The 25,749-nt window shown below is 42.7% G+C and overlaps 1 protein-coding gene across 1 annotated transcript; it reads right to left on the bottom strand.

Annotated features, from left to right (window-relative positions):
- Positions 1 to 2,195: 2,195 nt before the first annotated feature.
- gatad2ab (GATA zinc finger domain containing 2Ab) lies at positions 2,196 to 24,692 on the bottom strand. Its single transcript, XM_072389777.1, has 11 exons — positions 24,549 to 24,692; positions 9,933 to 10,241; positions 6,659 to 6,782; positions 6,382 to 6,513; positions 5,988 to 6,059; positions 5,687 to 5,803; positions 5,317 to 5,508; positions 4,941 to 5,190; positions 4,425 to 4,822; positions 4,092 to 4,314; positions 2,196 to 3,787 (listed from the first exon to the last, which is right to left on the bottom strand). The coding sequence occupies exons 2-11, from the start codon at positions 10,226 to 10,228 to the stop codon at positions 3,654 to 3,656; spliced, it is 1,938 nt and encodes a 645-aa protein (XP_072245878.1). The 5' UTR covers positions 10,229 to 10,241; positions 24,549 to 24,692; the 3' UTR covers positions 2,196 to 3,653.
- Positions 24,693 to 25,749: the final 1,057 nt, after the last annotated feature.

Raw genomic sequence — 25,749 nt, forward strand, 5'->3', positions numbered from 1 at the left:
ATGCATCACAGCAAGCCCAAACCATGACACTACCACCACTATGTTTCATAGATAAAGTTCTTATGGTAGAATTACAGGGTTTTCCTGTCTCCACATGTAACGCTTTTCAAGTCAACAAAAAATGTTCTGTTTCGTTTGAATCCGTTTTCTCTAAACAGTTTCACTTGCACCAACATGTCATGAAGCGCAAACATAGATTTCTGTCATTCAAACAACGCAGGCCGCCCACTCGCATCCCGATGATCATCTCATTGATTGAAAACACTTGTACCGAATTCCACATTCAGATTCACCGCTAAATTTAACGGTGCAGATCTTTTCATTTATCATGCAGATATGACATATTAGATCTTTAACAAAAAAGAAAAAAAAACTCACGTAGAAAAACTCGCCTGCCTGTACATTTGCAGGGTTCACTCTGCAACACTTCCTGTGTTATCCACATTAAGGCTGGTCTTTTATGCTGGAAAGTCTATCAGCTGGATCAAAGCGCTCTGCTGCCATCTAGTGACTATGGCAAATTACTGCAACCCACCCTTACTGCTGCTTAAAATAGTGTGACTAATAAAATCCGTTGCGTCTGTATCTAGAAATAAATGGAATTCTACAGGCTCCACCATGTCAATTCCTACTGTAGCATGATGGTAATTTAATTTGTTGCATTAACACATGCGTTCCATTAAATACATTGAGACACTATTTAAATGTCAATTTATAAGATGCAAGGACTGGGCACTGCAATTTCCCACCATACTCAATAATTATACTTGTTTAGCACGATGTTACATGGAACAGGTCTTTCTGCAGTTTGCATCATAGTGAAATGTACCATTTTGTCAATGAGGTCAACCTAAATCTACCAATAAGAATGAGGGCAACCTAAATATCCCAATACACGTTTTCCCCTCCAAGGTGCAGCATCAGGGCAAAAAAAAAAGAAAAAAAAAAGTCATGCTGCAGCTCCACTGTGCTTCAACAACCCGAATAAATGAGACAAACCAACCACAAAGGAGGGGTTAAAATTAGTTTTATTATTATTTGATAGAGCAGAAAAAAAAGAAAAAAAAAATCCCAAAAAACAAACATTTCTCATACATTGTTTTCCATTCGTGCTGCACTGCATTTAGCGGCACATCGACCCCAAACAAACGGAATGGTGATATTGTTGCCAAGCAGCGGCAGCAGGCAGTAGTCAGGACAGCACAGAGTTACATTAAGCAGGACACAGAAAGATGGACTCATTCGTTTGCCTGCTCATTTTTGCCTCAATACGATGCAGACTACTTTTTTTTCTTTTTTTTGCCAGTCGGGGATGTACAGACGACCTGGAATATTTCTGATGCTACACTGACACAGATATGAAATTCTCAATTGAAATTTTAACTTTGCATGTCCATCAGCAATAGTCATACTGCAGCATCGCTACACGAAAGACAGGCTTGCAGAGAAAGCACCCCCCCAAAACAGAGGGACACATTTCAACTGATGCCTATTAGAATAATGCAGAGTGTACCATCTTTTAGTGTGGCACCCGTTAAAAATCTGTGAGTATAAGAATATAATGTGGATACAGGGCACAAATCCCCACAACACTGCGTTAGGTCACATCAAGGAGAGAGGCAAAAGGGCAGCAAGACACTGGGTTGACAACCAGAAATGACACAATGTTTGAATGTGAAAATTAATAACATAATGGAGAGATACAACAGGACTGGGGGGGGGGTTCGGGTCAGCCCCAATGATCAATGTGTGGATTATAATCATTATCAATTTTAACCTAGGATTTTAAAAACAGCACAAGCTTTATTAACTCAACCAATCGATGTTTCAATATCTTATGAAAAGCCTCTGCTGAGCAGCACACTTGATGCAACAAATGGACTACACCCCCCCCCCACCCACCCCCACATGACTGGAAATGAGAGAAAATAACACATGATTGTTAAATAACTCATATCCATGGGCAATGAATTTAGCGGTTTACTGTGGGACACTTTGTACTTCTGTAGCTTATCCTGTGCTGCTGCAACCTGATAAAAATGCGCTGTAGCTCATGTGAAGGCAGTTAGCTCAAATTCAATGACCCGGCAGAAATCACACACACACCTCCTTAAGGGTAAAGACTATGAAGTTCATGTCATTTTGTTTGTGAAAGGGGCTATTGATCCTTTCCTTCCTTTTTTATTTTGTTGTTTTTTTCTTGGTTCATTTTTTTTATTTTTTTTTATTTTTGAAGTTTTGTTTGCAAAACTACATTCTGAAAGCTGTCCAGCTTCTCTCAGACCAACTGCAGGCTGTGTGGGAGCCACCTGACGGAAAACACATTTTAAGTGGACATCCATTCAAACGTAGGGCATAAGCATATGTTTTTACTATCCCTATAAATAAATTCAGAATGTTTGCCTATAGAAGAAAAATAATGCACCACAACCTATGACTAAAAGCAAAAAAAAAAAAAAGACAAAAAATGTCAAAAAATCTGACATTCCTTACACCCACTCCGCTTAGCATGAATTCATGTTCATATCCAGAGAGGGTTCAAATAAACTAGAAACCTTCTAGCAGAAGGGATTCCATTTGGGCTCCACTGGTTCTTTGGAAGGTTTATTTTACAATATTCGTTAAGAATAGTCCTCCAAACATAAGCTCCGTGTTTTCTTTTTGTTTTTTTTTACATGAGTCAGTGAAATCTTAATCTTTATTCTTCCTCTTCATCTTAGCAATAACAAAGTATTTAAAAGCAGGCCACAACATGGAACCCAGCAGATGTAAAACCACCTCAACAGTAACATTAGCCTGTGAATTATGACCTCGACAAGAGGCCACTTCCAAAGTGTCAGGGAGCACAATATTCCAAACACAGTCTATGACTTAGAGAAGAAAAGACAAAATCCTAACATTCAGCCATACAAAATTAATCCAACACACATCAGCTTCTCCACTATGCACGCTGTAGCTTGGAGAAAAGAGGCAGTCTGTGTGCAGATAAAGATCCTTTTTTTTTTTTTTTTCTCTTAAAAGTCTTTTTTTTTTTCTTTTATTAATCTTTGCAAAGCTGAAGCAGTCCTTATTTAATGGATGGTCCTCAAAGCTCAACAATCCCTGTGATGAGGTCCTCAGTCAGTTCGGTTAGGGCCCACCACATGGGCCCGAGTCTGATTGGCTCACACTGGAGAGGGCAGGACGTAAGGCGGAAATCTTATTGTATACAATAGTGACTATTACTTCTTTCTGCCTAATCCAGAGGCAGGGGAGCAAAAGGAATCTTGTGGCAACTTCCTCTGGGTGCAACTGGGACGTTTGGGCAATAAACGGAGAAGGAGGGGCAACCTTGCTGAAGAGGTGAAACTGTACATGCCCATGTCAACTCCAACCCTCACAAAAGGTACCCAGAATCTAGTTGACATATTTTCTTGTATCCCTGGAGCTGTTACAGCACAACTCCAACTCGGAAAGGTTTCAAATAAGGAAGAAGGTAGCATAAGAAGATGTGGAAGAACACCTCTATCCAACAAGAAAAAAATGCTTATTCTCCCCAGCAGCCGTTTTGGCCAGAGGCAGAGTCCATAGAAAAGATTAGAATGATAATGAGAATGGCTGTTATTGTATTAAGAGGGCTAATAATTATGGTGTCAGTTGGGAGTAAGATTGCATTATTTCCATGTGTTTGCAGCTTGGGAGATAGAACGGGAAGGAATCATGTCCAGCAGATATTCCCGCTGACGCTCAACAGCAGAGGTGGTCTTATGAGCAGCCAAGCCGGGGTTCACGTAGGCCATAGTCACACCTGTCAGGAGACAAATATATTAAAGGTCAATGCAGTTGATATCAAGTAGATTTGGTGAAGAGCCAAACAGACGGATCGATAATCTGTCTCTGGTCAAGTTAAAGATCAAAAGGAGTCAGGGATTAAAAATAAATGAATAAATCAATCAATCCCCATCATGGGTGCTCCCTTATGGATCTTATGTCTAAGCACAAAAACAAGAAAAAGAATCTCAAATGTAAAGGTCAAGAGGAATCGACCTCAAAAGAAGCAGAAAGTGAGAAAACGGGAAGAGCATTCTCTGCCACATCTGGTCTTTATCTACCTGTGTTTCCACCGCTCTGCTTCCTCCAGGCCACCATGTTGCCCTGGTTACTGCTGCTACCCGCACTGACCTTTGCCCCGTGCTGCAGTGAGCGAGCTGCAGCATGTTTATCTGCCCTGCTGCCCAGTGCAGATGCTGCCACCGCATTCTGCAGCTGAGAGGAGGTAAAAGAGTGGGCCACACCACGGGAACCCACAGACTGGATGCTGTGTGACAGCTGGCTCTGTACAGAGAAATAAGATGATGATGATGATGATGGAACTTACCAATCAGAAAAAGCTGAAGCCCGTATATGAAAATGTGTTTTGATATGTAATACATTTCCGTGCTAACCTGCTTAATGTGGTGTGCAGACATTGGTCGGTGCTGCATGGCAGCTCGGACCTGCTTGTACTGCTGGGACACCAGCATCTCACTCTTGGACATTGAGGGAGAGGACGACGTGCTTTTAGAGCCAGGCAAAGATGAGGAGGAAGAGGATGCTGCCTGCTGGAGAATACGCTGCTCTATCTCCTGCTCCTGTTGCAGTGCCTTCACGAAGGCTGCCTTCAGACGATTGGTGTGCTCAGCCTTCAGGGCTTTCTTCTGATTGGACGACATGCATTGGTCACAGAGGATGGTCCCAGCCTTTTCCTTTCTCCAGCGGGATGTAAAGTCCGTCTTACACTGGGCACAGGTGTATGGCTCTTTGGGAATGGAGCTGGCAATTGCAGCACCTGGGCCCAGATTACCTATGTGGTGGGTAACAGACGTGTTAAAGTGTATTCATACTTTTACAATCAGTAATTAGCTCCACCGCTATACTGCAACATCTCTGAACAAGCCGCAGAAGTGAAAACATTTACCCACCCCTGCCATGCATCTCCAAAAGTTTTTGCACCACCTCCTCCAAACCCAACAAGTAGATGAACTCATTATTAGCTGCAGAAGGCAAGAAGTTGAACTCAGGAGCAGGAGGTTTGGGTGGAGGAATCTCCAGCAGTGTCTTCTCCAGCTGTTTACGCAGTGCTAGTTTAGCAGCTGCCTGTCTGCAGGCTGGAGAATCATTGATACTGGAGTTGGGTGATGCTGAAGAGCCCTTTAGGCTAGTTGGTGAAGCCTGAATGCACACAAACAGAATGTAAGTCCTGGTAGAAGCAACACATGAGGACTTAATCTTCACAAAAAACTCAACACGGAAGGTTCCCTACACATGTGGGGAATAGCTTGTCCACTATGTCCTCACCTGAGGGATGTTGACCATGACATTGTTGTTAGCTACATTAGCCACCCGAATGAGGCCCTGCTGAATGATCCTCTGGCCCTGGACCTGGACATTGGGCACAGAAGCCCTGGGAGCCAGCAAGAGTGGAGGCGGGCCTGAGCCACTGTGCTGATGACGCAGACTGGCTATCTGCTGAGGAGTCACTGCGATAGGCTGATCGGTGCAAATGCGTGCACACACACACAGATGCAGCCATTACAGAGGAAAGGGGGCATGGAAAGATGGAGAAGAAACAGAGAAAATGATAATTCAATAAAAAGCACTGTACACGGTAGGCATGGAAACATTACAGCAGTCATAAGTCAGTTCCATTTCCCTCCCGGGCACCAACCTGCGCTCCTCTGACCAAGGGTGGCATGACAATCTGAGAGTTGTGTTTGGACGGGAGGTGTTGCCCACCCCGCACCAAAGGAGGGGGGATAACGGTGCCTGAGCTACGACCTGTCACCTGTACACATAAAATGGCCGGCTTATTTAAACGACACTTAACATTTTGTTCAACATTTAAGCAAAAAAACGCAGTGAGCTTACAGAATCCACCCTAATTATGCAGGCATTTCACAATATGACAGTACGTTTTATATGAATGTATGTATGTTACTTATGATGAGGCAAGGAAAGATGGTAACTACCTGAAGGGGTCCTTTGCTGGATGTCATGCTACCTCTCACAAGAGGGGGAGGAGTAGCCACAGAACCAGTCGCCTGGCATTAGGGGAAGCAGTTTGCACATTAATTAGGACTGAGACCCACAAAAAAGAACAGAATATATACGATCTAAAACTCTGGTATTCACACCAAGGCTGCAGCTCAAGTAGAAAGTCACCGTATCGACTTGCAATGGCATCATGCACGTAAACACAATATTTTAGCATTTGTCCAATATTTTTCCTCCTTTAAAAAGGTCACTGCAAGTGATTAACTGTGTATGCTTTAACAAAGTGTAACCATGAAATTCCGTGAGATGGTCACTGGTGGTTATTGGTTACTCTTAACATGAGGAATCAACACGTTCTCTGGTCTTCACCTTCTGTACAGTGCTCTCCTTCTGGATCTGGCTCTGTCGTAGTTTTTTGAGGAGCACCAGTTTGGCCTCTTGGAGTCTCAGCTCCTCCTTCAGCTGTTTGATGATACGCTCCCTTTCCTCAGGTGAACTTTTCTGCATACAAAAAAAGTTAAAACAACTTTACAGTAAATTGCAGTAGCAGCACAAGTTGCGTGTTTTTTGTTTGGGCTTTTTAGATGGCGTCAAGAAGGACAGCAAGGCTATTTGTTTAAAACGTTACAAAATGTAGTTTTCCTACCATCAGCTTATCTGTGTCAGTCTTCGTGAAGCAGTGGCCGTTCATGAGAGGACTGGATGGCTCGTTGTCTGATAACACAATGACATCATCTGGTGATGGTGGCTGTCGTTCTTTCTTGATGTCACTGAGGGAACATTACATAAAAATCCTTATTCAACACATCGATTCTATAAATCATTTAGTACGGCGGTCTACGATAGCGCAGTCACAATTAACTTGTAGTTTTGTTGTTCGCCCAGTAGATGGCGGTATGCAACCAAAATCACCCCAGCTTTGGCGAGAACGTGTGCTGGGACACACAAGAAGGTGAGAATCAAGAGATCAATAACAGAGTAATGGCGGCAAGGGAAGAGAACAACAAGCCATTATATCTAGTGAAAGGTAGCGTCGCCTGCTCTCCCCCTTCAAACAACAAAATCACCTGCCAAATAGGTGAAAACATCAGCCAAATTAACTGCAATGTTGTTCTTTTTAATTCCAGAAAAGGCTGAAGGATTTGATAAACCATTTCAAAGCTTTTCCTGTCGACTAACATGAACAGAGCTGACGAGTGGCAAGCTACAAACATCAGTCTGGAGAGGAGTTGGACAAAGAAGTAGAGGAAGAGTAGATCTGCTGGGGCGACAGTAGGGACCCTGTAAGGTCTTAGAAGTCTGGGTGGTGAGAAAATATTGGATCGGACGAGGGACGCGAGGGGCTGCGATATGACAGTAGGAGAGAGGTAGATGTTTGTGCCCCGGTGGGGAGTCACGCATGCACTTCTGCAGTCGAGTTATATAATTGTTGAGTTTATGTCGACAGAGAGGTTCCAGGACTTCAAACTCGGACCAAGTTGACCACCCAGACAGGGCCTCATCCCTCCCCTACCTCCGTGGTGAGGCCTAGGGCCTAGCCGGATCGGCACAGCCTGGGCCTCGGCTCTACCCTCCCTCCCAGCTGCTGACATCAGAGTCACAAGCAGAGCGGAGCAGAGGTCCGCTGGAGACACTGGAGAGGGTGACAGTGAGGGGGAGGGGAATAGATGGCCAGGAGCCAACCTATTGTGTACACTCACTCTCACTCAGTCACCACTTCACACACCCCTCCCCCATCCTTACTTGTTCATCTTTTATACTCCAACTCACTGACTCAGTTTTTCTTTTTTTTCTTCCCTCTGCGCACCCCTGTCTCCGGAGTCGTTTATCTGCCATCCTCTCTCTCTTTTTTCCCCCCCTCCACAGCTGTCTCACCAGCTTTCCTCTACAGGCAGCAAGCTCAGTTCAGTGAGGTCAATCATATCACAGCATCTTTGATGCACGCATGTAAGAATGTCATAGTTCATCGAGGCAATCTCAAAACAGACCTTAATGAGCATTTAGTGTCATAATACAACTTTTCTCATCCGTTTGCCATAAACAAAGTCAAACCCTGTTAAATGCATCAAACTGCTTCTTCCTGTAAGAACTGCCCCGAACCCAGTGCTGTCCTAATACTGTTGTTCTGAGAAAGATTATTCTCGTTAAGCAAAGCTGGGGGGTGGCAGTTTTCTCCGCCTTCTGTTTACATTCTGCACATACATTGTAATAATACAAGATCGACAGAGAGAGAGAGAGAGAGAGAGAGAGAGAAACACTGCAAGTTGGATTATTGAGATTTTAAGACCTTCTTAGTACTCTTTCACAAACGTCTAATGGCAACCCAGCATCTTTACTGACAGTGTTGCTGCCAACATAACACACATAAGCTTGTGGTGGTTGCTACAAGCTAGTGAGAACAGCTTACACAAGCACCACAACACACACTAGCTGGGTTATGTAAGGTCCAGTGTTTGTGCCTGGCTCGGCTTCCCCCCATCATGGCTTCACACTGACCCCACTATAGGATTGCTGAATCAGTCATCCTGAGGTGCAGTGGGCTCCAGTGCAATGCAATACTGTCAAGTGCCAATTTCAGCAACGCCGGGCTCTTTAAGGTAATGAAATAGCTTGGCTATAAACAGACAGCGGAACTGACCGAAAGGAGATTTGTTCAAATTGACATATTGCTGATATGTATACAAAGCATCGAATAGCCTGCAACCTACCAAAACAGAGAAAGGAGCATCTGTGTCATCTCAAAAGACACATTTTGTATTTGTAACCATTACTGGCATCTACTAAATCAATTCAGTTAGTGTATTGATGTCTGGCATGGGTAAAACTTGGCTTGCGTTCGGTTTCATTCATGCTTTTATAGAGTTGGCGTTCACAGAGTTTCTCCTTTATATAAACAATAAAATAATCACCTTGCAGTGAGAAAGCACAAAAACTCAAGCTGAGGGCTCAGCCGGGGCCAAAGGTGACACTTATGTGTAATTATGATGCACCGCAGACAAAGCCAACACACTTGCAGCTGAATCACCTCTCTGTTCCACTTTAACTGCTATCACATAAGCGTGTGTATTTATTGCTCTACCAAACACACGTCACATGACATCAGGCATTTCTGTGTGGTCATGTGACACACCCACCACCCCTCCTGGCCCCTCCTTCCTCCAACTGCTCCTTCCAACGTGGAAACCATGGCAACGGCCAGTTGGAACCAGTTTGTGACACATAGCCTTCATTTTGTGTGAAGTGTGAGGCAGAGTTCAGGTGCTGCTGTGGGAGAAAATGGAGCCCGGGCCTCAGGAGCCTCAAAGTTTTTAGAATGGGGGCAGGCTGCCGACAACCACACAGCGACTTCCTGTATGACTCCTGTCAGACCACTTGCTAGTGCATATTTAGAAAGAAACCTGAAACTCAAATAGACGCTGCTCAACGCAAAGCAACCCGCTGTGTATGCATGAAATCCAAGGCGTGCAGTACCATAAATAACACTGTTGCTTACGAATGATCTTTAAGATGATCTTTAATGTACCTCAGTTGTCTTTTCAATCCATGATTGATGATTCAACCTCAGCCAAGCACATTAACACAGGAAGACTTGAGTTCTTTTAGTTTGTGAGCAGATTATAATTGTGCATTTTGTAAAGCTGGGAACACTTAAAGGGTTAATTGTAGACAAAGTTGGCTGGCTTAAAAAGCAAGGCCCAGGAGCAGACTGGGACTGCCCCATGGTAAAGGGTTTGTTGCATTCCTTTCAGTGTTGATCATAGATTAAAATTGGTAACACTATCATGCAGACTAAATATTATGGTATATTCTTCATGGACAACAAGCTTTAAGCCCCGACAAAAACACTGACAATGCTTCTCCAGCACTTCAATACACGCCTGAGGCTAAACCAAACTATGTGGTTGTTTTCCTCTCCTCACCTTTTGGATGTGCTCATGTCAACAGGTTCATCTCCAGTTTGCACCTCCACCTTGATGGTAGCCTTCACTTCCCCGGCCTTTAGGATGCTGGCTGCTACCTTGACAGCCTGCTCGCTCTTCAACTTGACGCCCTCGGCTTCAGATCCCACCAGGGCTAACGGGGTCCCGGCTGCGTCACCCCTCTCCAGCTTCACCCGTTTACTGTCCATGTCCCCTAAAGACCCAGTCGGAGATACATGGTCCCTCTCCAGAGCCCGCTTCTGGCTTCGTGTTTGACGCACTGCCTCCTCAGACATGGCTGCTCTCTCCCTGGAGATAGAAGCAAAGAAAGTAGTTATTACATAATGCAATAATGCATTTAGAAAACGCAGAAAAACAAGTGAAAACTTTCAGAGCAGGCAGCGTAGTACAGGTTACGGTGGGCACCGTTACTGCACCAGTAACAAACCTGTCTGATTTGTCTTATCAGAGTTAGACAAAGCAATCAAAGTAAATACCTATATGCATTATGAGGTAACCTTTGGGTCAAGGTACCATGACTGAGGTACAATGAGGACCTGAAACCATGTCAGTAAAACTGTATGACAGCAGTGCCAGGTCTGAGCTTAAAAGTGACAGCTGACCACAGAAGTCCCAGAGTGTCAAAAGAAGCTAAACCCAACCAGCTAATCTGATTCTTAATATCACCACAAGCTTCTGGTGGGATTGCTTGGGAGCCTTTTGATTTAAATTCTCATAATCCCATTTCATTTCAACGATTTTCATCAGATTAGATAAAAACAAATTACACAACGGAATCCTGAGTTGAACTGATGTAAAACGTAGTTTTAGACGTATTTATAGAAGTGCCTCCAGCAAAAAGAAAAACAAAAGCTTGCTTTTCTTCAGAGACATGGCTGACCTCTGATTGTTACGCAACACCAAATTCTTGACTGAATCATGAGGTACTTTATATATTTGTTTTTGGGTTGCACCCGCATAAGAAAAATACCCATTTCAATGTCACAGGGCCTTACATGCACTATTCAATTGTCTTATTCCACTCACACCCACTCCAAACCCAGAGACGTTCCTTTCAAACAAGATATTAATCGTTCTTTTGATCGACTCGACAGTCAAACTGCTGCGGTTCGTCGACATGACAGAGGCTTCTGGACATTTCCTGTCCTGCAACCTGTCCCCCAAAAGCTGGCCCAACTCTGACTTAGTAAAGTAACAGCAGAGGATGAGAGACCCATTTAGATCTTTGGGAAAAACCTATTACACAGCAGAAAAAATACATTCCCACCAAACCACCCATATAGGTCATGTAGTCACAAAGGAACAGACGCTCACATACTCACTGGAATTAATATCTTATATGAGATATATTGCATTTGCAAACATTCAAGATAAGTGCTTCATCACAGCTCCTGAACATATCTTCGAGAATTTATGACAGGTAAATTACTTCCCTGAAAAACCAGTTCTAACTGGTCTAAGATGGAGCGAAGACGAACACCTCACCCTTGGAGAAACAAAGTAGCATTAAAGGGTAAGAAGGGCAGTTGCAGACATGATCCACACATGGAATAAGGCAGCAAGAAAAAAATCATGTCATCTTCAGACATTCCAAAACAAAGCTATAAGACACTCTGACATGACTTAGTTCAGGCTGTGGAGAGTCAACACATAACACGATAGCCTGTCATTCATGATTACCTTTAAATACACTTTCAGTGTAGTTTGTCTCAGTAAACATCTTTGAACGTTCCGTCTACTATTCAATAAGACTACAAAGATCTCATTTAAACTTTTTCAAACACATTTCTGCTGTTTGTTCTACAGATTCAGGTTTGTTAATTCTGCTCAAGATTTTCTTTCAAATGAAGACAGACATAACTTACATGGGGTGAAATAAATTCTAAAGACCAACCTGTAACAGTTATTTGGTCGAGAAAAAAAGCATATACCAAATGATCCGGGTCTAATGATCAGTATTACTTACCATTAGTGACTGTCTGCTATGATTTGCCCTGGTAGCACAGCACACTACTCTGCTGAACACCATAGCATTCAAAGATCGTTGAGGTTAGGAGGGAACTGGAAATACACGCCGCACAGTGACACTGCCTGGCCTTCATGAACAACGCCTTTGGATATTTGGCAGGTGAAAAATGTACATGATTGTATTAATACTTAAGCCAAACAACATCCAAGATCAAGCAACTTTAATGCAGCAAACGTTCATGACAGCTTGTAGAGGCTACATTGTACCCTGCTCTCCTGCACAGCAAGGGCAGATGTGCCCTGTTATACCATCCCTGGACACAAAGACCATCTATCTACCAGAGATGACAGCTTGGGTGTGGGTGTGCATTCTGCACACAGTGCTTCAGAAGCCGTACTTAACCAAGCAGGATTGTAATAATGGCTGCACAGTGCTCACGCTGCAATGGTGTGGTGGTGAACCATGTCAGTTACAAAATGAGTAATAACTGTACAGTCAGATCTCAATGTTACCAGCGTTGCAGGCTGATCGTTTCAGGCTTGAAGACACGTGGCTATCTTTGTCCCTCAGGAGATAGATACCATTATGAGTCCAGTAAATACTGCAGTAAGCAAGGGGTTATATTTAAACATGTACCCAATATCATCGTTGCATCACACTTCATCCAACTAAACCCACAGTGAAGGACTATCACTGGTTGATTCAGTAAGACGTCAAACAGTCCAAAGATTAGGCAACGTTGCACAGTGTTGACACTGCTTAAGAGGAGGAGACGGGGAGGTCTAAGCAGGGTATTACAGGTCCATGAGCCTCGGTGACAACACACTTTCTGTCCAGGTTGAATTAGTCAAATTCAAAACTAGTATCAGATCACCAGATATATGTTGCAATCAAATGCAAAAAGATCCATCTAGTAGTACATGTTCCGGTAGTTTCAACGCTCTCTCATCCAGCTACAATATAGAACCGACTCCAATGGACATAAAAACAAACCATGAGGGTGCATTAATCCATCAGCAAGTTGTGATAAGATCCCAGCAGAGGAGGGGCGCTCAAAAAGCTCACTTCCTGGGACTCCGCAACCAAGAATAGCAGTTCTGTTCAAGGATGAATTTGACAGGGCTGCCCCCAACAAAAACTTTCCTTGTTCATGCAGCATTCTCGATTCAACGCAAATAGTCTATCATTTGTTGCACTTTTCCTGCCCCCCCCACCACACACAAATGTCAGCCGCATGCAGCGCTTTGATTCAGCCCCACCCCTCACACACACACACACACACAGGTTAGTCCCTCCCCTCTTACAAATCTAATCAATCCACGATCATGTACAGAAAAATGCTCGCAAGATCACACCGCAGCCAAATAGATTTTCCGATCCCATAAGGATTGTTTTTCCCCTTTTCAAAAAAAGTACATACCAAAAAGAATGGAGCAACACTTGATTATCTAAATAATCATTTCATTTCTGTGTCGGGCAGACACTCTTAAGCCCGGAGAGGAAGACTCATCACACAAATGATCGTATGGGCACGCTGCAGCTCATTTAATAGACAAGGAACCAGACAACAGCTGACAACAGCTGGAATGTGAGCGAGAGAGAGGAAATCGAAGGTATTCTGTTGCTTCTAACCCAATAAGAATAACTGAAAATATAAGTTTGTGCAATAAGCTCATGGAAAAGTACCAATACCTCACTTCCCCAGAGTTAACAGACCAACAAAAATTTGTCTGATTAAGATTCTCATTGTTGGCCAAAACCTTTGTCGACTGTTGACTTTTTGCCGACCAGAACTCCTTTCCACCGTATTCCAGCCTCGATATTATAAACATATATGGACAGCCTTGAACTATAAACTCAAATCTAAAACACTGACTCGCTATGCTATACATTCCATAAAGGCATACAGACTGCAACCATTTAGTTGCATTAAGTAACCACTGCTTAAGACTATGACTAAACATTTTATCAAGGGGCACGAGTGTGCGCTGCTATATGTCCTCGTGTTTTGGTCTGGAACACCAAAAAGTAGAGTGTGTAGAGCGTGTACGTGCCATGTATTAGCGAGTGAGTTATAGAGACAATAAAGGTAATGCTGGGTCCTCCTCATCATTTTAGTGAGTGAAATCGTTACCTTTTTCAGTAAGTCTGCTCTTGCTTATAGTTTTTTAAAGAAAATCTAATTCAGTGCCTCCTGTGACAGTCTTGAGGCCTAAATTTATGACAGACACAAGATGAGAAATCGACGGGCGATCTTGTACGAAACAAGCAAAGACCCGATCTTTGAGAGTCACGGCTCACGAAACTTGTAGCCGGGATACTGCTGTGAAAGGTAAGATACGTATGCTACATGTTGCTCATAGCGTGGCACAATATCTGTGGGCTGAAACCAATTTGCCAACTTGACTGCAAACTTTAAAACATGAAACATTTAAGAGCAAAAACTACGGTGGGATAGATGCATTCATGACACCACAGGACGTTTGCCAGCAGCATGTCGAAGGAAGTAAATCTGTTAAACGGCCCTCAGAGGATGCTGAAATCTGATCTACACAGAAAGAGGGGCAGATATTTACTGAATGCTTTGTTGAATTATTAAAAAACAACGAACAAAGACACCTTCCATAAAAATCTGAAATTGTGATACAACAGAACAAACTCATTCTCTTCTCCCCGTCTGCTTGAGTCATAACGGACGTCTTAGTTTCATTTTAAAGGCCCGTAGCATGTTCTTCTGTTCTCCGGCTTATCTGCAGTGCATCATCACCTTAATCACCCAAAGAGTTTCATGCAGAAAGAACTCGACTTCTCCAGAGTTCTCCAAGAGACTTCTTTCAACAGCCGTGGCCAAAAATCACGTCATAGCTCCTCATTTTTCTTTGTATGGTCAAACTGTCCGGGGCAGAGTGTTCCCATGAGAGCGAGAGCAAGCACACCATCCTCCGCTGGCATTTTAAAGCAGACGTTGTCGCGCTGCACGGAACGAGTAACCCGCCACTGCTTCTCCGGGCGTGGACCCTTTCCAGCTTTCCTAAAGACCAAGCGATCTTGGGTCAGTGGATGCAGAAATGTTTCGATCCATTTGCTACACTTTACGGTGGATTTTTTTTTTTTTTTTTTAATGACCAAGGCGCAGTACGGCACTGAAATTTGAGGTGAGACTGACGCTGAAAGGTCCTGAGCCTGAACCTCATGCGATAAATGAAACACTTCCTCATGTGTGCGTTGTGTTGGAATTAGGCATATGAAGATATTTTAGTGCAAACATCACATTTACATTGATTCATAAGCCATTTAGGGGGATAACAGTACTTAAATGAACACAGTTGTTGAAACTACCTGCAGACAACCCAACGCTCTGCTCCCAACATACGAGTCTCTCAGGATGGCAGCTACTGGTAGATCTCATGCACTAAATAAATTATAAATGTATTAAATTTTAATTCTCTCTCCCTCCTTATGAACAATAATTAACCGTCAGACATGAGCACGTTGAGCGCTGGTGGGCATAATTATGAATCTGAATCCCTTTAAATTGAGGTAGAGGTACTGATAAGAGTACAGAGAAGGATCAATTCCAATAACGAACTCTGGTATTGATACTTCTATCAATAACCTCCTAATGCCACGTCTCTAACTGCAGGCAAGTCTTTCTAATGAAGATTAATTTCTTACAACAAACAACCCCACTACCGAACACAGGAAGGAAAATGAAAAGAGGATGAAAACGAGGGTAGTGGAGGACCAGCCTCTGATTAGCTATCTGTGCCTGTTTCTCTCAGGAGACTGGAGATGAAGTAGATGCATGGCTCTTTGGTTTCCCCCAGAAAAATAAGGCTTCAGGGCAAAGCAGATCGTAGTGACAAATAAAGAACACAGAGGCTGTGAATGATAAAAAAAAAAATCTGCCCAGTAAAACTGACCTAAAAAACACAAATATGAAAAGGCTTGTAGCTGGCTGCTCGCCTCTTAAAAACAGCCTTGCTCAACTCAAAGCATCTGCATTTCTCTGATAGGGTTGTGTAGTCTACATAAAATATCTACTACCCAAGCGTGCAGGGGCAGCAGGATAAGATGAACTCACTTTAAAGGAAATGGAAAGTAATGTGTGACCTGGACTGACACTACAGGTTTTTACTCTCGGTCGCGCTCCCATTGTGTCCAGCGGCTCACAGAGACCGACCGGATCAATGGCAAAGGCTCATCCCCCTCAGGTAGCATGCTCGCCTCTCATCTCAAGCACTGTAATCATCTCCCCTCTGGGACTGGACACAGCCAGCCAACACATTAACAGCCATTTAAAAAAAGAAAAAAGAAAAACAGGGCTCTCCACTGAGTCCTTAGGGCTCAATACAGGGGGAAAAGAACAAATTTACTGTCCAATAAAAGGCAATACAAGTATGGATTATTATTGCTCACTAACAGACAATAGAACAACTCATCTTTGGGTAACTGAGAGACAATGGCCGATGGTATATAGATTCAATTCCTCAAACTGCCAATTGTCTTCCTTGCAATATTTGGCCATGCAATTACCTTAAATTTGACACAATTGCATCCAACTCCCCACCAGAAAGGATTACGTGTGCTGCTGCTTTTGTATCGATTCAAACATTTACGATCATTTTCAGGCAATCAAAGAGTACATTTGTTGCTTTCAGAGATCATCGATATAAAAGATAAAAAAAAAGATCGTATGTTGATCTGTGCACCAGGCTTGGGAGTGGGGGCAGGGACCCAGCTAAGGAGGTGCCATGGTTGGGGGAGGGAGAAGTGTGCAGAGCGCATGTGGTTAGCTGAGCCATAATCTAACTGTACCCAAGTGAAAAATACTCTTCCTTGTCTTCTCTCTCTCACTTGCTCACTCTCCGTCTTACCCCTCCCTGCCTCACACACAGACACACTCCCTCCTCGGTTGTTCTGCTGTAGGCTCGGCCAGCCCAGAAGTCTGTGTGTGCGTGTGTGTCTGTGTGTGCCCCTACTGGTTGTGTCCCGAACGCCAAGGGTTAAGCCCCTGCCATTTTAACGCCACTGACAGATCAGACCATTAGGGTGTTACCTAACAAAATGGAAGCCTTTAACCCTGAATCTGCCAGACTGCCTGTGTGTGTGTGTGTGTGCTTGGGTGTGTGTGTGCGCAAATGAGAGCCAGAGCTACACAGAGTGTATCTATGTGTGCGCATGTCTCCACCTGGATTCTCCCTCAGCAACACGACGACGACAATACACAAAGTCCAGGAAGTGGAAAACAGACTTCTGTACATGATCACATAAAAATGTAGCCACGTTCAGCCATGTGAGTTTTGTTGGTTGTATTACAGACACACTGTCACTTGTTAATGGAGCCTCATCACATAAAGAAGTAACAAGAGGGGCATTTACTCTAAAAGTCACATCCAATCTGGATTCTGGTACCGTTACACATATTTTTATTTGAATATATAAAAATCGTCTGAAGTGTTGCGCGTCTGTTTCAAGCCACTACCAGAACAGAACATCTACGGACTTTCAAATACCATAAAAGACCAATTAGAAAACTCTGAAACATCTTAACATCCAAAGTAAAGTTCCGGAGCCTGTAACCACAAAAATAAAAGTCACTGAATACATTCTCAACCACAACTGTTTACAAGCTATCATAAAAAAAGAATAGCTGAATGTTTTCAAAAGTCCAAGGCAGGGATAATCTCCAATTTCAGCCAAATTGCTTCCAAATGGTTGTTCCGTAATCCTGTAAAACCAGAAGCACATACCCTCATACAGACTGGAGGGCCAGGACACACGCAGACTGCTATCAGATTACATTTCTCTGAAATGGATGGTAGCAGGAAGTGACCAGAGAAGAGGGAGGGGGGACCTTAGAGAGCGAAAAAAAGAAAGCAGTTTAAACAGACATTTAAAAAGCGTGCACAACATCGGCACCCGGAGCCCAACAACACTTGCTTGGGTCAGTTACCCCCTTACAGGCAACAAATCATCATTTTGCAAGATCTTTATCAGCTCGGGTTAACCTAGTCGTTAGACCACAACAAATCAAACGCTGTTCAGCAGAGACATGAAAACGAGATTTAAGTAATCACATTCAGACTGAAAGAAAACTGAAAGACAAACTTAATAAAGCACAAGCTACTTATTAATTACACAGCCACAAGACGCACATCAGGCTGATATTTTATTCAAATCGCAGAAACTCTACGATCAGTTTGTGCATCGAATATAAATACACAATAAATACGCAAATACAGAGCGGAGATACCGTATTCAGTGGATGTGACCGGTGGATTCTGGTTGAACCTGCATGAAATGAGAGTGTCGGCTTAAAACTATTGGAAGATGCCCACCGTCTTTTAGAAACAATAAGGCGAGGATTATAAAGACTTCTTTCCACGACCTTAGTCTTGTCTGTGAACCTCACGCAGCAGTGATGTCAAGGCCCAAGTATTTGCTCAAATTCTTGTTTACTTCTACTTTTAACATGCTTCTGTGCAGGTGGGAGGAATGCAAAGGTGGAACGAAGACAGCAGAGCATGTCGAGGTCGGCTCTGTGTGTGCGACATAAGATTTAAAGGAGTGCCTAAATGTGTAAATAACCTGGGCTACTACATGCCAAACTCAGCATCGTCGCGCTTCCACCTGCACATGACTTTCATGGCAGTCCCTTACTAAAGGTGTCATCTTTTAGGCATCTCCACTGTAACAGGGCTTCAGACTAGAGGCCACATTAGAGCCACCGCTGCTCTCGTTAGTGTCTTTTTTGTGATGGAGTAAAAGAAATATGCAGATATCCTCGATAAAATTTCCCCCCCCATCTGGTGATGAAGGTAGAAATTCGACTTCTACAAAGCAATCAATCAGATTTTAAACATCTTTTTCATTATAAGCGCATTAGTAATTTAATTCACTCCTTTTCTTCTTAGGTCTGCCACTCTAATTGCTGAAGTGCGCCAAATCGTTATTCTTATTATAGACAGATGATCGAAAACAGACCAGAAACAAACCTCTGGGCTAGAGTAAAACAAGACCAATTCAGCAGTAGCTTGGTTTGCTTCTGGAGAATTGGGGTGTTTCTTTATTTTTATTAAAACACATTTCCTCTCTCTACAACGTGATGTGCTGTACGGATCTGGCCGACAGCTCTGCTTTTTCCTCTCGTCGGGGTTGTGCTCTCTCGACGCCACAAGATTGTGGGAGGAGGAACCACGTTCATCTTTAAAGGGTGTTCTTTGTTTCCGTTGCAAACATTGTGTAACGAGCATCACATTCTGAGCAACTCAACGTCATCTTGCTCATCTTTTAAGCATTTAACAGACAAGTTGCAAAGCTTTCAGTGTGGCTTGCAGATCTCTTTCTTCTTTTGCTGTTGTGCTTTCTGTTTCACTTGTCTTTTTCTGTCTCACTTGCCTTCTCTTCTTCATCACGTGGCTTTTTCCAGGTTAAAGGAACATTATCGGAAGTGCTTGGCAAAAGTGAGCATGTTTTATTGATGGCTGTGCTACCAAATGTTACTTCGTACACTTCCAATAACAGGCCACCATGCATCGGGGAGATTGTTTGCAATTGTCAACAGACACTTCCTGCCAATGTGCGCCTGAGTGTTGCACTGTGGATAAGACATGAAAGCTGTTGACTGAAGTGTGTTAACAATTAAAAGCTAACATGCTAGCCCCATTTTGAATTGTAAGCATTTTAATGTCAGCTGATGGAGCAAATTTAAGCACAGACCACATTAGCGTCACATGCCAGCCAAACACACGTCTGACACTAGGAGCCTTACTCCCGTTGATGATAGACAACAATCTGCCCCACTTGGCGAAAAGCAGAACGTTTCACCCTCTGTCAAATCAGCACCAAACCTCGGTGCGACACCAGAATGAAACCAGCCGGATGCGTAGTCGAACTGCTAACTAGCTTTTGTTGCTTGGACCAAAGGAGGCAAGAAAGAGGAAGAGTGAGAGAGAGTTGCAACTTTGCACCAACCAAGTCTGCATTTCCACCTTTATGACACAGAACCGTGTGAGCAACATGTAGACCCTTAATGGCTGATTGTGCGTTATCCCGTCACCACTGTTGCATACCTTTGGCGTGTCCCTCTGCAGATTTTATTTTGAGGGGGGTATATTTGCATTTTTCTTTTCAATCAGTCAACAGAATTTAAAAACAAGATCACTTACTAATAAACAGTGAGCGAAATAAGAGTAACTTCCAAAGGCAGGAGGTCAGCTGGGTATCCAGATGCTCCTCCTCCACGGAAAGTTCCAGGCAGTGACGAACTCTCACGCCTCTCTGAAGACCCCCCCACCCCATACACACACACAAAAGCCATGCTGAGAGTGACCGAGAGTGAACAATTCCTAAATTATTCATGAAAACTAGCACGTATGACAAAGCACTAATGAAATAGATGCTCACACAAATTAACCGTGTGGCATGGAATCACCCAGGACAGCGGGTCCCATCTTGGACAAACTCTGAGGCCACGTGTACCCAAATGCAATGAATCCCACACTCAGTGTTCCATGTGTAAATGAAAAGGTGCAGTTAGTCTCGCTAACACTTGCCATTTTAGGCAATACCAGTCACGCCAGTTGTTGCTTATGAACCAGTCCAAGCTGGACCAAACAGAAGCTCAATATCCATTCATATTGGAGAGTCCCATTTATACCTCGTCAGAAGATGCTTGGGTGCAAGAACTAATATAGCCCGTGCCCTATCCCCAAAATTAAACTGATGTAGTCACATATGTGACCTCTCAGACAGAGGCAGCTGTTTAGAGAGCACATAGAGCTGTGAAAGCTCAGGCAGGAGGCACATTACTGTGGCTGTTGAATCGATAACACTTTTTGTGAAAATGCGAGTTAAAAAGAGAGACAGAACTTGATGCTCTCATTTAATATGAGATAGCTTCCTTGGATTTGACTGTTTGACTGTTCTTCTTTGAAATATCACGGAGGAATGGGAATAGACTTTTAATATACCTGCAAAACTACCTGTGGCAGCTGAAGGAGTGTTATTTGCTTTCGTCTGATGTGTTTTTCACATTAATAAATCACGGGTGTAAGTTTGCCTCACTCTTGATGTCTATCGTTTTCTGCCTTTCTTTGTCACACTCTGACAAGCTACACATACGAAAAAGTCAAATGAGACAATTACAATAACAAGAATCAGCGTTAACCAATTACAGTTATTTTTACTGTGGCAACTAATGTTAATGGAAACCATTTAACTAATTTGTGACTGTTCATTTATTGAAGGACCATCAAACGCATGTCCAGTTTGAACGAGGGGGCAGAAGTAGAGCATGTTTGTTTGCCACTGAAGTAAAATTTGAAGAAAAGGTTTGCTACATTAACCATTTAGACTCATCTATTCAAATACTGAAACTTTTACAGCTACTTCCATCAATCTGAGTGGAACTGAACACACTGGCTTCATGTCTGACTCGACACCCTGGTGTCTTAGTAGGTCATACCTGGTGTTATTTGCTCACTAAAGGATGACAGTGTACAAGTAGCGATGGGCCTCGTGTCATCTGCTTTTCAAAGGAATCCTCTGTTACACCTCTGAATAAAACAGAGCCGTCCTAGCAGCCCTATTCCTATGGATTTTGTAAAAGGAAAGAAAGAAAAAAGGTATTTTTTTTCTGTCATCTTTTGGTATCATTTATGCTCCCCGAAGGTAAAAAAGGAAGGCGGTGGTGATGGTGAAACAAAATAATGTTGTCACTTAAGGATTTATATATATATCTGAATGAAGATGTGATCAACAATCAACAATATCGGAAATGAGACCTAAAAACGTATTTGTTTTAATAGCTTATTTTACCGTCACTGTTGCATATCCAGTGCCTGAAAAGGTCAAGTTGATCACATTGCTAACACACATGACTGATCAAGTCCTACAGGGTAAACAAGAAAAAGTTGCATCAGTTAAACATTGGAGTATGTCACTCCTCTGAATCCCAAACCCAAGAATTACCCAAAGCCTTCGGGTGGTTACTCATGGCCGATATGTCTGCTCCTGTCCCCTGGCATCTGGAGCAACAGCTGGTGTAACGTGCCAGAGAGGCAGTTTCCCAAAAAACATTAACGTCACCAAAATGCTTTGGAAATCTGCGAGGATGAAACCCCATAACAAGGTCTTGCAACCAAATGATTCAGTACATAAAAACCTTGGAAAAACTTAGCGTTGCCACAACGGGCGAAACAGGATCCTGAAAAATTAATAAATTCAGACCACAGAGTAATGCCTCTCACAGAACATAAGATCCATTATCTCTTGCTGCAACATCATTCACTTTTGCATCACCTCAGATCAAAAAAACAAAAAACACTTAATATAACAAACAAAGCTGCAATCTTTTGATGCCACATCATGAAATAGTCCTTAAAACCTGTACAACGAGGGCTCCTTTATCTGTCATTCATATTTAACATTGCCCAGCAGGGACATTTGTGAGATTTAGTAGGTTTCCTCTTCATTCGTTTAAGTATAAAATGAAACTAACACTAATGAAAGGAGTGACTTATGTTTCCATAGGAAAGGATGATAGGAGAACGATGTTTATTCAATGTCTCATTGTGTTTAGTTGAGGTAGTTACAACAGATGTGATTTCCACTTTAATATCCCCATGTATGTCATAAATTCATTGTAAATATTACCAAACAAAACGGGAGACGTACATCCAAATCTACAATTATATATTCAAACGGAACACAACTTTTAACTAAATGTAAAAACTTGCAATCTAAGACTAAACCTTCATGCCAACTGCTCAGCATTAAAATAAAGCAGCACAAGTCATAACTCAGCACCACTGGAAAAAACACAGTAAGATTAAGGTCCAGATTAAATCCCAAATGTAAACACCCACAAATTCCAAAACTAGCATAACCACAATAGACTTAACAACGCCAATGATGAGCAGGTAAACAGGTAACAGCAAAAGAAAAAGAAAAAGAATTAAACAACGATCGGTTAAAAGACGCACAAGGATCTTAATGTTTCAGTTTTAATGCTGCAAAATAAGAGAGGATCTCGAGCCATGCCTGTCTAGTTACATCACTCTCTGGGGAGTTTTTCATAAGAGGCGCACATCCTCAGGCAACTCTAGGGCACATCATAAAATGCAAAGCGACACATGTCCCCCATCACCAGCCAAGGGTGCCAACTGTCTGCTTGATCTAAATAGAGGGCACTTGCTTATAAGAGAAAGGAATAAACACTCTGCTGTTTAGATCACAAGACACACCTGACCTGTCCACTCAAACATGATCTATGGTTGAACACCTGATGCAAGTAGGACGACTGCTTAAAATGATCCTAAGACGCTAACAACCTCTAACAAAAAAAAAAAAGGAATCATTAATCATCAGGAAGCCACTGTTAACTGTTAGGAACTGATAAAAAAAAAAGGAATGCCACCAAAAGTCTGACCTCAATGGGCAATGAACGATGCAGTGGTTGTAGGTCATGCCCTTAAGACTAGACAGTAAGACATATCGTTACAAAAAGTATGACATGAATTTGATCTCAATTGTAGAAACGTTGCTATTCTGTAGCATGCAAAAAGTAGGCGTTTAGGTGACTCTGGCGTGGGCGATCGCACCGAAGCTGTCGTGGACGGACAGACAGACACACACCCGGACTGAGGCACAATCGTCCACCATTACGCCTCCATAAAAAGGCTTTTCACGGTTGAGCTAATCTGACAAAGTTCTGAGATCAATTGCTCATAAAGCCACAACCTTACCCCTCCACGGTGAAAAGGAACGCGGGGCTTAGACATTTCCGGTGACAACGGTACTTAATGTGTACATATTAACTTAAGTGACGCAACTTAGCCCAAAAAATAGCCACCTCTTTTCAACTAACCCATCAACAACAACAAGCTATCGCATGCTAACGTTAACTTGGCTTGCCAACAACAACCTGTCCATCTGTCCGGCTTCAAATCCAGTGGCTAAGTAAAGCGAGCTACCAGCCCACAAAGATTATGAGCGGTTACAGAGATTTCTGACTGAAACCTGCAACGCGTGTCCCTTGAAGTGTGATAAAGTAAATAATGATATTTAGCTTGGGTGTTTAAACGCATACAAATAGCGATACACGGCAGACAATGAAACAGACTCCGTCTCAGGCAGTAGCGAGTATTGCAAGGCTAGCTGAGGGGTAAGCTAAGTTAGCCTGCTAACGCTAACTCTCTGGTCACTCGTATGCAGACAGACGCTATGTATTCTCCAATAATCGAGCGTTAATTACACACATGAAATGACAGTCTTCTTCCAGACTTCTTTAGTTTTGTAATGACTAAATAAACAGAATAACATCCGCTATATACTACTAATAATGCACCCCAAAGTAAGTTTTGTTAGAAAACTTTAGTCAATATTACTCTACTTTGAAGCTTGTTCTTGGCAGTCCGTACAGGGTAAGTGTATGTGTGTAGCTGAGCGACACACAAATCGTTACCTTGCACGTTAGCTGAGATCAAGCTATGCTAGCTAGCTTAACTTGCGTTAGCTGTGCTAACACCGACTGAGAAACTTCCGTCGTCGTCATATTTTAATTGAAAATTAAGATATCGGATTAGATTCCAAGATAGTCAAATACTGATCCACGAACTTACGGAGTCTTGGAGGAGCTTGATCGAGTTCCCCCGCGATTTTCAGCAGTTTAATATCAGTATTTAGCTGGCTTTGGCGTAAAAATCCCGGGGATCCCCTCTCCTCTGTCCGCTGCCACTCCGGTTGCCAGATAATGTAATGAGCCACCACAGGCGGCGTCATGCTGCGTTCATACACACCTCGGAAAAATTAAATGCAGACAACATGTACGTCCTCGCACACACACACACACGCACATATACATAAACATATATATGTATGCGTGTGTGTGTGCGCGCGCGTGTTTACTATATATTGTACCGTTTTTATTTTACTGTACTGTCCTTACTACTACCAGTTTCTTTAAAGAATGTACATTAACACCAGACAACACCTTTATTCATTTTTCTAGGTATCAAATACAATTTATATCCCAATCAGAGTAGGACATTGTCCATTTCTATTTTTGCCACCAGCAAAGGAAGGATGATGTCAAGTTCTAATCTCAGTCTGAACAGATATACACATCATGATGGATCCAGGCCTGCCTTCTCAAGATCTCATCAAGAACACAGAGTATACAAGTGTATACAGTATATTGATGCTCTATGATCGATGAAGACAGGAATTCCAAACTTTCTGCTTTGATCCAGTTTTTATCAATTTCAGACTGCAGCTGCTACCCTCCATGGGGAGCCTCTGCTTATTTCTAAGGTGCATATTGTCCTCAGGGTGTGGCCATTCAGCCAACTTTTGGAGTTAAAAATAAGAGTCAGAAAAAAACTACCAAAGCAACTTCTTTATCCTCAATAACAGAGAGCCTCTCTTTGTTGTAGCAGTGCTAGTCATACTAACTTGATAGTTATCACCCCTGAATGACAGTTTACAACCAACAGGAACTCAAGCGAGGCAGATCATGGTGCAGGCCACATTTTGCTTTCAAAGGAGCGCTCGGAAGCTTTTTCCAAGGAGCACGAAGCCTGCTTGTGATTTTTGAACAAAGTAATTAAACAAGTGCAGAAATGGGAGTAAAGATCTTTAGTAAATTAGATAGACATAAACTAGATTCTCATTAATAGCTTGAAAATTGTCCATTGCCATGCTTATTTTAAGGCTTATTTTACTGATTGACAGTGGAATCAAGTTGATCTCAAATGGATTTTCTAAATGGTGCAAATAGAAAATTTACCAGTGGGAATGGAGCAACACGACTTATTTGACACG

Source organism: Leuresthes tenuis, unplaced genomic scaffold (assembly GCF_036924035.1).
Source record: "Leuresthes tenuis unplaced genomic scaffold, fLeuTen1.0.hap1 SCAF_7, whole genome shotgun sequence".
Lineage (NCBI taxonomy): Eukaryota > Metazoa > Chordata > Actinopteri > Atheriniformes > Atherinopsidae > Leuresthes > Leuresthes tenuis.

Excerpts from the sequence above, each read along its gene's own strand:
- gatad2ab (XM_072389777.1), bottom strand. The coding sequence starts at position 10,228 with ATGTCTGAGGAGGCAGTGCGTCAAACACGAAGCCAGAAGCGGGCTCTG. Across the intron at positions 6,060-6,381 it reads AGGAGAGCACTGTACAGAAG|GCGACTGGTTCTGTGGCTAC; the intron begins GTGAAGACCAGA and ends CCCTAATGCCAG. Across the intron at positions 4,315-4,424 it reads CTGCACACCACATTAAGCAG|AGCCAGCTGTCACACAGCAT; the intron begins GTTAGCACGGAA and ends TTCTCTGTACAG.